This window comes from Loxodonta africana, chromosome 8 (genome assembly GCF_030014295.1).
Source record: "Loxodonta africana isolate mLoxAfr1 chromosome 8, mLoxAfr1.hap2, whole genome shotgun sequence".
Taxonomy (NCBI): domain Eukaryota; kingdom Metazoa; phylum Chordata; class Mammalia; order Proboscidea; family Elephantidae; genus Loxodonta; species Loxodonta africana.
The window spans coordinates 74905704-74918697 of NC_087349.1; the positions used below are offsets into that span (position 1 = coordinate 74905704).

The 12994-nt window shown below is 34.5% G+C and overlaps 1 protein-coding gene across 1 annotated transcript in view; it reads right to left on the reverse strand.

Moving 5' to 3' along the window:
• Window positions 1-260: 260 nt before the first annotated feature.
• Window positions 261-12994, reverse strand: part of LOC100666244 (diacylglycerol kinase beta) — a 456718-nt gene continuing 443984 nt past the window's right edge. Inside the window, exon 19 of the mRNA XM_064290029.1 lies at window positions 261-1087. Coding sequence (XP_064146099.1) covers window positions 1019-1087 — 69 coding nt within the window. The 3' untranslated portion in view covers window positions 261-1018. The remainder of the gene's footprint in view (window positions 1088-12994) is intronic.

Sequence of the window (12994 nt, forward strand, 5' to 3'; positions counted from 1 at the left end):
GTAGGATGAGAAACAAGACATAACCTGAGGTATTTTTAATGAAAAAAATGTTCATTTGTTTAACTAAAATATGTCAATGTACTAAGGTGTGAGAAAATTGAAATAAACAAGACTTTGCAGAAGCAGCTATCTAAAAAGTATTCTGAGGCATCCATGGCAAGATGTCAACTTAGCTAAATACAGAGGCCACAGAGCCTTTGGCTTCGAACATTAATACAGTCCTTTTAATATCTATATAGAAATTTGCTCTTTATGATTTTGTGACTTCATGAAATGAACAGGGTAGAAGTGAATATAATTGAAGCAAGAGATGATTCACTTGTTCTGCCCTGTTTTTCTGGGGGTAAAGGCAGAGGAGATAAATATTTTTCCTTCTAGAAACAGGGAATATACAGAGCCAAGGCTTTCCCTATTTCTCCTTTTTCTTGATTGACTGAATAACTGAAAGGGTCAATGCCTGCCTTTATTTGGAGGAATAAATGTTTCCCTATTGCTATGATAGAAAGGCTAATTTTTGTTGAATAGCATTTTCTCCTTGCATGAAATGTCTTTAAACAATAGTAAATGCTTCTCTGGTTTAACTTTGCATTTGATCGAGTTCTATGTGCAACTGATATTCCAAAGGTTAGAAGCCTTTTATGATAACTATGTAATTTATAGTTACACAGCCTTATCAGATAAAAAAAAGAGCTCCATATTTTTCCTAGGGATTGAGGATGACCATCCCTCAAATAGCAAGTCATGTAAACACTTCCAGTAAGTCTTAATAAACTATTGTTTTCACCTTACACTTGATATCTTTATTTTCAGAACATGAGAACAGAATAGAGCTGACCACATTTATTTTTCATTACTGCCCCATTACAACTTAAGAGGAAAAATTATATTCACCCACACCCTCTTTTTTATATTTATATACACACGGAGGCTCAATCAGTTATTAATTAGTAAAATGTTTTGTACCATGACATAGTTTATCAAGAGCAACCATAATTACACCGTCATCATTTGGGGTACCTTACCTACTGTTGAACTTCTCTGGGTGTTTTTCTCTCATGATGTGGAATCTGTGTGCAATGGAGGCATCCTAAGGGGAGAAACAGAAAATAAAAATAGGAAAGTTTATGATACTTTTATCTTGTGGAAATTATAGTTTAAAAGAGAAAAAGTATATAAATCATATTTTTATATTAACTTTTTCTTACAAATGCATTGCACAGAAAATGCTCTGAAATAAGGTAAAAAATGTATAAGCAAAGTAAATTTTGCCCAAGCACTTAATGATACATTCAATCATTTCACCATTGGTTACTTGTCTTATTTCCAACTAGGAATTGATTTCCATTTAATTTATATATCTCCTTTAATAACTGGTTTTGGCCTCATGTGCAAAATATAATTAAGATATTGCACATGAACATAAACGTCAAAAAGTAGTTGAAAATATTATTAAACAAGAATTGGGAGAATAGCTTAAGTGAAGAAATGATGAGGTGGAGAAGTTCCTAGTCCTTTGAGATTAATTATGGGTAAAAAGAGAGTCTGAAGGTGCATATATAATAAACCAAAAACCAAGCCCGTTGCCATCAAGTTGATTCTGACTCATAGTGACCCTATAAGACAGAGTAGAACTGTCCCATAGGGTTTCCAAGGAGTGCCTGGTGGATTTGAACTGCCGACCTTTTGGTTAGCAGCTGTAGCTCTTAACCACTATGCTGCCAGGGTTTCCATATATAATAAAGGTAAGTGTAATATAATAAAGGTAAGTATAACTTCAGAGTTTGTTAAGTGTGTTTTGGATGTGTAATTAACAACTGTTTATATCAAAAGCAACTTTCTTAAATATCTTTTCTCATTTAATGGAAGAATAGATGACAAGTTTAGGTAGAGTCTGAGACCCCAATTGTCCCAGTTCTAAACCCTAATGGAAGATTTTTACTTTTAGGAAATCCATTGAGAGTTTCCAGGACACTGTGAACTCACAATAAATGTGTGAGATTTGTGGGGTTTTATGGTCGGAGCTTTTCAAGCACAGTGTGTTCTAGCTGATTCTAAACAGTTGCCCACATTATTCCAAGTAAGGAGGTAGTCTCCTATTTTTCTTCCATAGATGATTAATCACTTCAATGGAAAACTAGTATGTTTATCAGTCATTTCAATAGAAAAGAGGCTATTGTTGAGATTAACTGTTAATTTTGTTTAATAGTGGCGATATAAGAAAAGCCAAACACAAAGGATATAAAGAAGTTGTGTATTTGAGAGAATCCCGAAAACACTAATCAAGGACTAAAAGTCTAATGAATGAAATGAAAAGGCTAATGTGCTTACTCATGCATAACAAATCATGGCACAACAAGTGAGGGACCAATGCCCACTGCAGATGGCAGACAGACAGTTGTCTTCCCTGCAAGATCAAGCTAACTGATTTTTTTTTTCTATGCAAACATTTCATACCCTAAAAACTGTCAAGTAATTTTTTTTTGGATCCATAAGTAAAAAAAAAAAAAAAAAAGGTATGGATAGATGTGCACAGAAACAACACATATAACAAAGGATAGCCAAAAAATAAATAAATGAAATAAAAATACTCTATGGTTTGATATTCTAAGATATGCTGTTGTTATATGTACATGGTCAGCTTCCTGGCTTACTGTTATTTTTGTTACATGCCACTGAGTTGATTTCAACTCATACTGACCCAATGTGACAGTGTAGAACTGCCCCATAGTGTTTTGTAGACTATAGTATTTACGAGAGCAGATCGCAAGGTTTCTCCTGATGAGCCACTGGGTGGATTTGAACTGTCAGCCTTTGGGTTAGCAGTTGACTGCTTAACTTTTGGGCCAGGAGGGCTCCTTTCTGGTTTACTAGAAAGTAGAAATATCAAAATGGCTGACTTTTATTGGTCCAATAACTCTCAAACCCAATCAGTTTTCTTTTCCTTATTATCACTAATAAGTTATAAATACATTCTATTTTCGAATATGATATTGAATTACTGTGGTACGAGATTACAGAAAAGAATCTGAATGGGATTATTCTTGGTATATTATGTGACATAATCTTTATTTTTTTTTAATCATGTTTTTCCGCTTTATCCCTAATCTGGTTCAGAAACAAGTTGAAATAGCTTATAATTAAATGGATACATCAAGGAGGCCAGTGAAACAAAAGCATAGGAATATCACCTAAGTACTAGGAATGAATGATAATATTGCTCACCCATAGGGAGGAAATTATTGAATTTATTTCTGCTTGAATTATTTGTTTCAGCTAATACAGAGAACTGAGAATTTAAAAAATAGATTATGTAATATAATTTGTTTTGCAAGTGTGTATTATTGCAGTAATAAATTTCTTCCTTTCCAAAGGAGCATAAGCAGAACACAGAGGACGGAGGAGAGAAATGGAGAAGGGAGGGGAAGAGAGGAGAGGGAAAGATTTTTTTAAAAAGACCATTTAAGTAGACTGGACTTTGAGTAATCTTCCAGAAATATAGAATACCAAATAGCCAGAGATAAGCTTAATATTAGCTCGATCTCCAAGATACTTGGGCAGCGGGTCATGTAGTAAAGAAAGGGAGAAAGAAAAATTAGTGTCTAAGGCTGGAATGATTTTCCTTGCATTGAATGGGCTGGACCACAAAGAGAGAGCTGGCATTAGTGAGTATAGGATTGATAAGGAACAATGACAGCAGGTGTTCATTTGGATGAGAATTCAGACCAAATTCCCATGAGGCCCTGTCTCTTTGGCATAACCCCAAGGGGATTAAAAGAGTACTGCCAAGCACTGCAAACTTATCCAGTATTCATACTGCAGAGATACTTAGGATTCTCTAGAAATACAAAAAGTAAGAAAAAGCTGAAACGGCATTATTATTTATAAATTCTACATTTTCTCCCTCTTATGTATTACAATTTCTAGGGAACAGAAATTAAATCTGTATCACTTCCACTCCTATGAGTGTCTAAATTACATAATTTTGAAATATGTATTTACTCTCAAATTGGTTTTATTTTCTGAACCTATGAAATATTTTTTAATTAATTTAAAAATAAAACCATTTCTAAGAAATAGCAATAAGATAAATCCATCTTTATTAAAACAAAATATTAAACTTTGTTGTGCTGATTATCTAAACAGTTAAAAAAGTAATCAGAGTAATTTTTCTTGATATACATTTATATACATTAATCAGCTTCTTAGCCATATCTGTCTCTAATACTGAGTCACTGGTATTTTTCTGAGCAGTGTTTTTTTTTGTTTGTTTGTTTTTTGTTTTGTTTTTTTCCTCTCTAAATCTTCAAAGTTATGTTTTAGGTTATTAATTTGAAAAACTTGATTATTTTTTGTGGAACACAGCATTTTAAATCGGGAAAACATAAGTACTGAGATACTTGGGCCTACAGTAAATTCTTCTAAGTACAGGATATTATCAATAGAAAAGTTTTTATTAAAATGTAAACCATATTGTCACTGGCACTATTTTTGCTTCCATTCAGAGAAGATTTCTTTGACAAATGCTTTTATAATACTTGTCAAATAAGTTGTTTTTATTTTTGATTATTTGAAACATTTCACCAAATTTGAATGCCTTCTCGATTTCGTCCCATTCCAAGGGGAGGAAAGATCAAGATGTTGATAATTCTATTTTTAACCTGATAGTAAGTTTCATTTAATTAATGAAGCATTTCCTAAAAGACAAATGTAAATTGAGCAAATTAAAAATGAGTATCATTAAAAATACTTAATCCAAAATACAATTATAGAATTTCTAATTTAAATCTTACACACTAAAGGAAATTTTGTTCAAATGGCTCAATTCCTCTTTGCTTTTGGAGAGATAAATCATAATGTTTTCCTATTTGGGAGCTCCCCTCCCCACCATAATTACAATTTGCTGAAAAGCTTCGAAAGTTGAAGTTTTGGTGCTTCCATTTATTGATATTTTATTAAGATTCTCTAGCTGATTTTTTTTTTTTTTTTGGAGGCATTCTTTACATACAATTAAATTCCTCAATTTTTAGCATATTTAATTCAATGAGTTTTGACAAAGCTATACAATAACCACCAGCATAATCATGACATGTAACATTTCCATTAACCCAAAAGGTACCCTTGTGCCATTTACATTTGTGTACTTTTATACTTACATTCTCTCATCTCACTCCTGAAAGCCACTAATCTGCTTTCTGTTACAGCAGTTTTGCATTTTCTATACTTTCCATATATAAAATTAAATGTACTCTTTTGTGCCTGACTTCTTTCACTTAAAATGTTTTTGAGGTTCAGTCATTTGTTCTCGAGTTAGTAGTTTGTTCCTTTTTATTGCTAAATAGTATTCCACTGAGTGAATTGCCACAATTTGTTTATCTGTTCTTTAATTGCTGGGCATTTGTTTTTGTTGCCATTTTTTAAATACAGCTGCTTAAATATTTGAGCACAATTATTTGTGCAGACATATGTGATTATGTCTTTTTGGTAAATACCTCTGAGTGAGACTGCTCAGTTGTATGGTAAGTATGTGTTTAATTTTATACGAAACTGGTAAACAAGTTCTGAAGGTAGCTATAGCATTTTGCAGTCCCACCAGCAGTGGTATGAAAGTTTCAGTTCCTTCATACCTTCACCAACACTCCACATCCACACCAAGTCTTGGTAGTCTTTTAAACTTTACCCATTCTAATGAATGTGCAATGGTATGTTTGCTTGGGTTTCAACCCTTCTGAATCAGCACCATTTGTTTCAATAGAGGAGTCTGACAATTGGGATAAAACTAGTGAATTTGAAAGTTTGATACACATTTAATAGATGCCTCCAGCTTTAACACAATTTATTCATCTACACAGCTCTTAGCATATTTTTTCGGTTGTGCTATTCAATAATTCCAAAATAGAATCAAGGACCCTCTTTACCTCTGCTTCTCTGGAGTTCCATATGTGTCTCCCACCCCATGTTCCCTGCATGAAACACTCAAGGGTTTCAAAGATGAATTCTTCTTTCAGTTACATCCTCCAAAAGATATTCAGTCTACCGAGAAGAGCTTTGAGCTCTCAAACTGATTATGATCTTTTACTTTGCTTAAATTATACTTTCAAAAAAATAAGAAGTTAAAAAACTGGAAGTATATAAAAGTGTGTAAAATAAAAAGCAAAAGTCCCACATTTGCCTGTATCTGATTCCTGGATGTAAGAAGCAAAAACCTTTTCTTGTGCATCCTTCTGAAATAGTTTATATCTATAAAAGTACATACGCACATATATATATTTACAAAAATGGGTTCACACTATACAAGCTGTGCTGATACGTGATTTTTTCACTTATCAATATAGCTGAGACATCTTTTTAAATCAGTAAACAAATATTTTGCTGAAGTTTTTAATGTCAAGCAATCTATTCCTTTCCATGTATATACATCATTTATTTAACTACTTTCCTACTAGTGGTGGTTTGGGTTGATTTTAATGTTTTGCTACCAAAAGAAATATTGCAATAAACATTTTTGTAATAGAGTTATTTACTTCTGTGAATATATTTCATGCTAAATTTTTAGAAGTGGAATTTCTGGATAAAACTACATATGCATATTATACTTCGATAAATAGGAACAATTTTCTAAAAGTTCACACACAACTTATATTCCCACTAATAGTTTCTAACCTGCCTGGATATCATTAACTTTATTAATCTCTCCATCTGATGGCAATATGGTTGATTCACTTGATATGAACTTTGTTGATACACAATACCTGTTCTTCTCTCAGAGGTATTCCAGCATTAACTGCTGTTAATGACAACAGCATCCAGTATTACCCCAAATAACTAATATTACTCAGAAAATTAGAAGAAGCTTCTGGTGTTCATAATTCTATTCTTAACCTGATGGTAAGTTTCATTTAATTAATGATGCATTTCCTAGAGGCAGTTAAAAGACAAAAAATGCTGTGGTTTAGTTCTCATAAAATAGTAAATAGCAGTGTGTTAACTCATTGTTCTCAAGAATAAATATGTTTAACTGTTCTTTCATGTAATCACAGTCCTTAAAGATAATAAAATCAGTAAATCATTAGCTTGAGACCATCATTAGAGCCTTATAATTTATCTAAATTAAGTTAGACAAACTTGAGTCCAAAATCCTTCAGCGATAATACCTCATGTCTAGTTGCTACAAAGAGCATCATGAAGTTACTGCAGAATTTACCACACCAGTAAGCTAGTATTTGGAAGAGAATAGACGCCTATGATATCACCTTCATAAACGATTAAGTGAATTAAGTAAGTGAATTCACCAAAGATTTCAGAGATAAAATCACTTTGTATCCAATGTAATATGAAAATTTAAATATATTCTGTGCCATACTTATGCTAAGGACTAGACCAAAGTTAAAATTTTAAGGAAAAAATGTTCTTGTTAATTTTTGTTTTAGACACCACAAAGTAAAGCTGTAACTAGTCTATTGAGGCCTTTCCTGGGAGCAACATAGAAAAGAGAAATAGTTCAACAGGATTTAGGCACTGGAGGAAGAAACAAACCTATTGGGAAGGGGGAGCTATAATAGCCGGGGCAGACGTTACGGCTAGATTTGAAAGCCCTGAGGAAAAATAACAAAAAAATAACTGGAAGAAAATATATACCAAACATCACTTTTGTAACAGTTATACTATTTGGTCATATTTTCCAACCCAAAAGTAAAGGACTAGTTTTTATGTAAGAAAAAAATACCTTACATTTTGGTTTGTTTGAAGATAAGTAAATAGAGTTGTCACATTTATTAGTATAACATAGATTATACAGATGCACAGAAGTAATGAATATCAGAAATATTACTTTACCTTCTGCCTCAAGAAAATCATGACATCCCCATGAAATATTCTTCAGAAGTCCATAATAAAAACAAAACAAACAAACAAATAACCTAACCCATTGCCATCAAGTCGATTCCTACTCATAGCGACCCTATAGGACACAGCAGAACTGTCCCATACGGTTTCCAAGGAGCAGCTGGTAGATTCAAACTGCCAACTTTTTAGTTAGTAGCCACCAGGGCTCCAATAAAATATTAACCTTCTAAATATTATCCAAATGCCATTCTTGAGCAGTTATCTACACATGATTCAGTATTGTATGTTCTACAAACCATTCAACATAGTGGTAAATTGTTAAGATATATATGCTTTAAATGTTATAATGCATGAAACTCTTTTTTGTGATATGACATAAATTCTTAACATACAAGGGCAATCGCGTGCTCTTCCACCATTTTCCAATTAACTTCTTTTTCTTGCCCTGTCTGCTAAGAATAGAAAGTTCAGAAGCCCCTTGGACTAATTCTCTAAGAAAAGTACTATAAGAGGAATCATTACAGAGCCACGAGAGAGCGCTTACTGAGAGAGAACATAATTTTGGGGGGCACACCTCGTGGGCTGTGTTGTGCGAAGGGGAGGAAAGATCAAGGTGGTGACATAATGGAAGGAACACCAGTGAGCTTTGTTAAAGTTGGATAGTTTAGAGGTGCTAGAAATTGGGAGGGAATAGACAATGTTAATAGGAGGTGCTAGGCTGGGGGATAATGTGAATACAGATTAAAGATTCTCTTTGGCTTATCCTTTTAATTCAACTTTGCTCCAAAATAGAATTTCAAAGGTTATGTCTACATAAGTAAGCGGTTCAGTCTTTTTTTTTTTTTTATTCACAGCTTTGAAATTTATAAAACTGTTGTTCTGTGAAATCTTCCTTCTGTGAACATTCATTTTTTTTCACAATAAAATTTCCTAGAGGAAAAAGAATACAAAAATATTCTCCTTATAATAGCATAGAGTATTTATAACTTTACGGTTTTAGAGGAGCTAATCAGTCCTTCTCTTGACAAATACGTGGACGTTGTTGCAAATTGCCAGAGTTGAAAATGCAGTTTTCCACAACTGTTCTAGACCTGATGTCTTTCCAGGTCTGCTCTTTCATTGATGGCATCTTACTGTGCTCTGAATTCAGTTTTGAGCCTGCTCAAGCCCTCTCTACATTCGTACTTCAACTTTTTGGTTATTTTACACATTCTTCACTCCCCTCAAACATCTGTGCAGGAGGCCTCATTTCCTACACACACACACATATACACACACACAGGCAGTAGAAGCTAACCAAAGTGACTCTCCAAAATCCTACCACCAAACTGCACACATTCTGGCTATTAAACATACCCCATTTTTCCCCCTTCTGCTACAATAGAGGTTCTCCTCCTCTATTTCAAGATCGATCCCTCCATCTGTGCTTGAATACTGTAATTCTCAATTTCTCAGGAACCACATTCCATCAGAATATATATTCTTCTATTTTACCTCCATCCACTTCCTCTCCATAGGCTCTTGTTTTTTTAATATTAAAATTGCTTAGGTATCTATAATCCAAACAAAATTCCTTTAATCTTCTGTGCCTGAAAAATACTTTACTCTCTACCTTTAACCCAAACTTCTTAAAAGTATTGGCTACAATTTCTATCTTCACTTCCTTACTCCATTCCCTCTGACTACCTAATCCATTCCGGCTTTCTCTTTAACTACTCAATATTGACTAGAAATTCTCTTTGGTTCCTCTACTGCTTCTCACTTCATATCCCACTGCAGTCTGGTGTTTTCTTTCGCCCCATGGTAAATTACATCCTGGGCCTTGGCAATTTTCTGTATTACTTTTTCTTGATTTTGAGTAAAAAAGCGTACTCTCTTATCTCGATTTTGGTCAGAACACTTTGGTTTTCCTCCTATTTTCCAGGATATTCATTAATTATTTATCTGGCATGCTACTCATCCTTTGCCTGACTCTATAACTATGGCCTCCCTTTGGGTGCTATCCTCAAACTTTTCTCTAACTACACTACTTATTTGTGATGACTTCCCATTCTAAATTTCTAACATATATTTTAACACTGAGCTTGAGAACACACATACCTGACTCTCAGAAATAAACGAAAGTCACCATGTACAAAACCAGACACATCTGTCACCACCATATACTTTTCCCCAAATCAGAAAATCAATATTTTTATTTGATTCTCCTTTTTCCCTCACCCTCAAATAGTAAGGCCTGTTTATTCTACTTCAGACATATCTATTCCTTTCACTCATTTCTCTCCAACACTATTACCATTACCCTTGCCTTAATCCTAGGAAGAGCTATAGAGTACAGCCATAGATTCTAATAGTTCTTTCCACCTTCAAAAATGATCACTTCAGATCTAATCTTGCCAGCCTCTTTCCCAAAAGCCTTTGATGGCTCCCAATAATCTACATGATATAATTCTTAGCCTGGAATAGAAAGCCCTCTGTTGTTGGATTCTATGGGGAAATATTAAAATGATGCAGGAAACCTCAAAAGAAGATGGAAGGAATAAGCAGAGTCATTGTACCAAAAAGAATTTATCAACATTCGATCATTTCAGGAGGTAGCATATGATCAAGAAGTGATGGTACTGAAGGAAGAGGTCCAAGCTGCACTGAAGACACTGATGCAAAACAAGGTTTCAGGAATTGATAGAATACTAATTGAGATGTTTCAACAAATGGATGCAGCTCTGGAATTAATCACTTGTCTATGCCACGCAATTTGGGAGACAGCTACCTGGCCAACTGACTGGAAGAGATCCAAATTGTGCCCATTCCAAAGAAAGGTGATACAATGGAATGTGGAATAAAATCTCTCTTGGAAGAAGTACAGTCAGAATGCTTCTTAGAAACAAGAATGCCAGGACCAGAAAGATGTTTACCTGCATTTTATTGACTATACAAAGGCATTAGACTATGTGGATCATAACAAATTATGGATAACATTGCGAAGAATGGAAATTCCAGAATACTTAATCGTGCTCATGAGGAACCCGTACACAGATCAAAAGGCAGAACAAAGGGATACTGCATGATTTAAAATCTGAAAAGATGTGTGTCAGTGTTGTATCCTTTCACCATACTTATTCAATCTGTATGCTAAGCGAATAATCTGAGAAGGTGGACTATATGAAGAAGAGTGAGGCTTCAGGATTGGAGGAAGACTCATTAACAACCTGCATTATGCAGATGACAACCTTGCTTGCTGAAAGTGAAGAGGAGTTGAAGCACTTAATGTTGAAGATCAAAGACCACAGTCTTCAGTATGGAATACACCTCAACATAAAGAAAACAAAAATCCTCACAACTGGACCAATGAGCAACATCATGATAAATGGAAAAAAGATTGAAATCGTAAAGGATTTCATTTTACTTGGATCCACAATCAATGATCATGGAAGCAACAGTCAAGAAATCAAACGATGCATTGCATTAAGAAAATCTCCAGCAAAAGACCTCTTTCAAAGCGAAGAAGTCACTTTGGGGACTAAGGTGTGCCTGACCCAAGTCATGGTGTTTTCAATCACCTCCTATGCATGTGAAAGCTGGGCAATAAATAAGGAAGACAGAGGAAGAATTGACACCTTTCAGTTATGGTGTTGGCAAAGAATATTTATTGAATATACCCTGGACTGCCAGAAGAGCAAACAAATCTGTCTTGGAAGAAGTACAGCCAGAATGCTCCTTAAAAGCAAGGATGGCAAGACTTCGTCTCACATACTTTGGGACATGTTATCAAGAGGAACCAGTTCCTGCAGAAGGACAACATACTTGGTAAAGTAGAGGGTCAGTGAAAAAGAAGAAGACTCTCAGTGAGATGGATTGATCCAGTGGCTGCAACAACGGGCTCAAGCATAGCAACGATTGTGAGGATGTCGTAGGACCAAGCTGTGTTTCATTCTGTTGTACATAGGGTCGCTATGAGACTGAATCATCTTGAGGTCACCTAACAAAAACAACATCTACTGTTCAATACCCTCTCTTTAGTCTCGACTTCTGCTATCCATGCATCTGACATTAGTATCTAGCCTATTATCTTTATAATTATTTAAACACCTGTTGGTATTTTCCTATTTATTAACATATTCTATCATTAGTTATTGATTTAGTGTTGATTTGTGATCCAGAAACTCTACCAGGTATAATGGTGAGGAAGGTGGGCATCATTGCTCTTCAGAATTTATAGTCTAGCAATGAAGACAGATAATTAGTCAAAAAAATTGCAATAACTTAAAATGTTCTCTGTTAGAGGTATTATAGGGCTAAGGAACAGTAAGCGTTAGGAAGTCTTTCCAGAGAGAGAGTAAATGATCTTTTTACTAAGACACAGTAGAGAGGTAGGAGTTATTTAGGGGGAAGAATGGGCTAGTAAAGTACTAGGCAGTTGCAACAGTGCATTTTAAAGAGAGATGAGGGAAATGGACTGAGAGAATGAGAGTATGCTTAGAAAGGAAGAGAGAAGACAAGTGGATCGGAACAAAAAAGGCTTGTAATGGTGTTAGGAAGATGAGACTTGATTCTAAAAACAAAATGTCATGAAGATGTTTTAAATGGGCATCATTTGTGCATTTTAGAGCAATTATTTGGACACTTTATGGATGATTTATTTAGGGGGACCCAATAGTGAAGAAATAATAAGGGCTGAATTAGAGCAACAGTAGTAACATGGATGGAAAGTATGGTACTCATTCACAAAAACTTTAAAGGTGGTAAATACTGGCCCTGGTGACTGGATGTTGATTGATTGAATGGTAATAGAGAGGAAGGGATCAAAAATGATTCCCTGGTTTTGAGCTTGGGTGATTGGATGGATACTGGTATTTCCAAATGAGATACAAAAATAACAGGAAATGCAGAAAAGATGACAAACTTTGGGCATACTGAAGCTTTTGCTTGTTAAACTTTTTACTGAAATGGAACATATAGTAAATCAAGTGCACAAAAGGAACAAGTGAACACAACTGTGTAACCAACATCTAGATAATAAGTAATACATTAGCAGCCCTCCAAAAGTCCAGCCCCCATCGTGAGAAGTTATATTTTAATCTTTCAGTATTTTCTAGTGAGCATTGGCTTTGGCTCATGGGTGGATTATGTACAAAATTCTACACACACACAG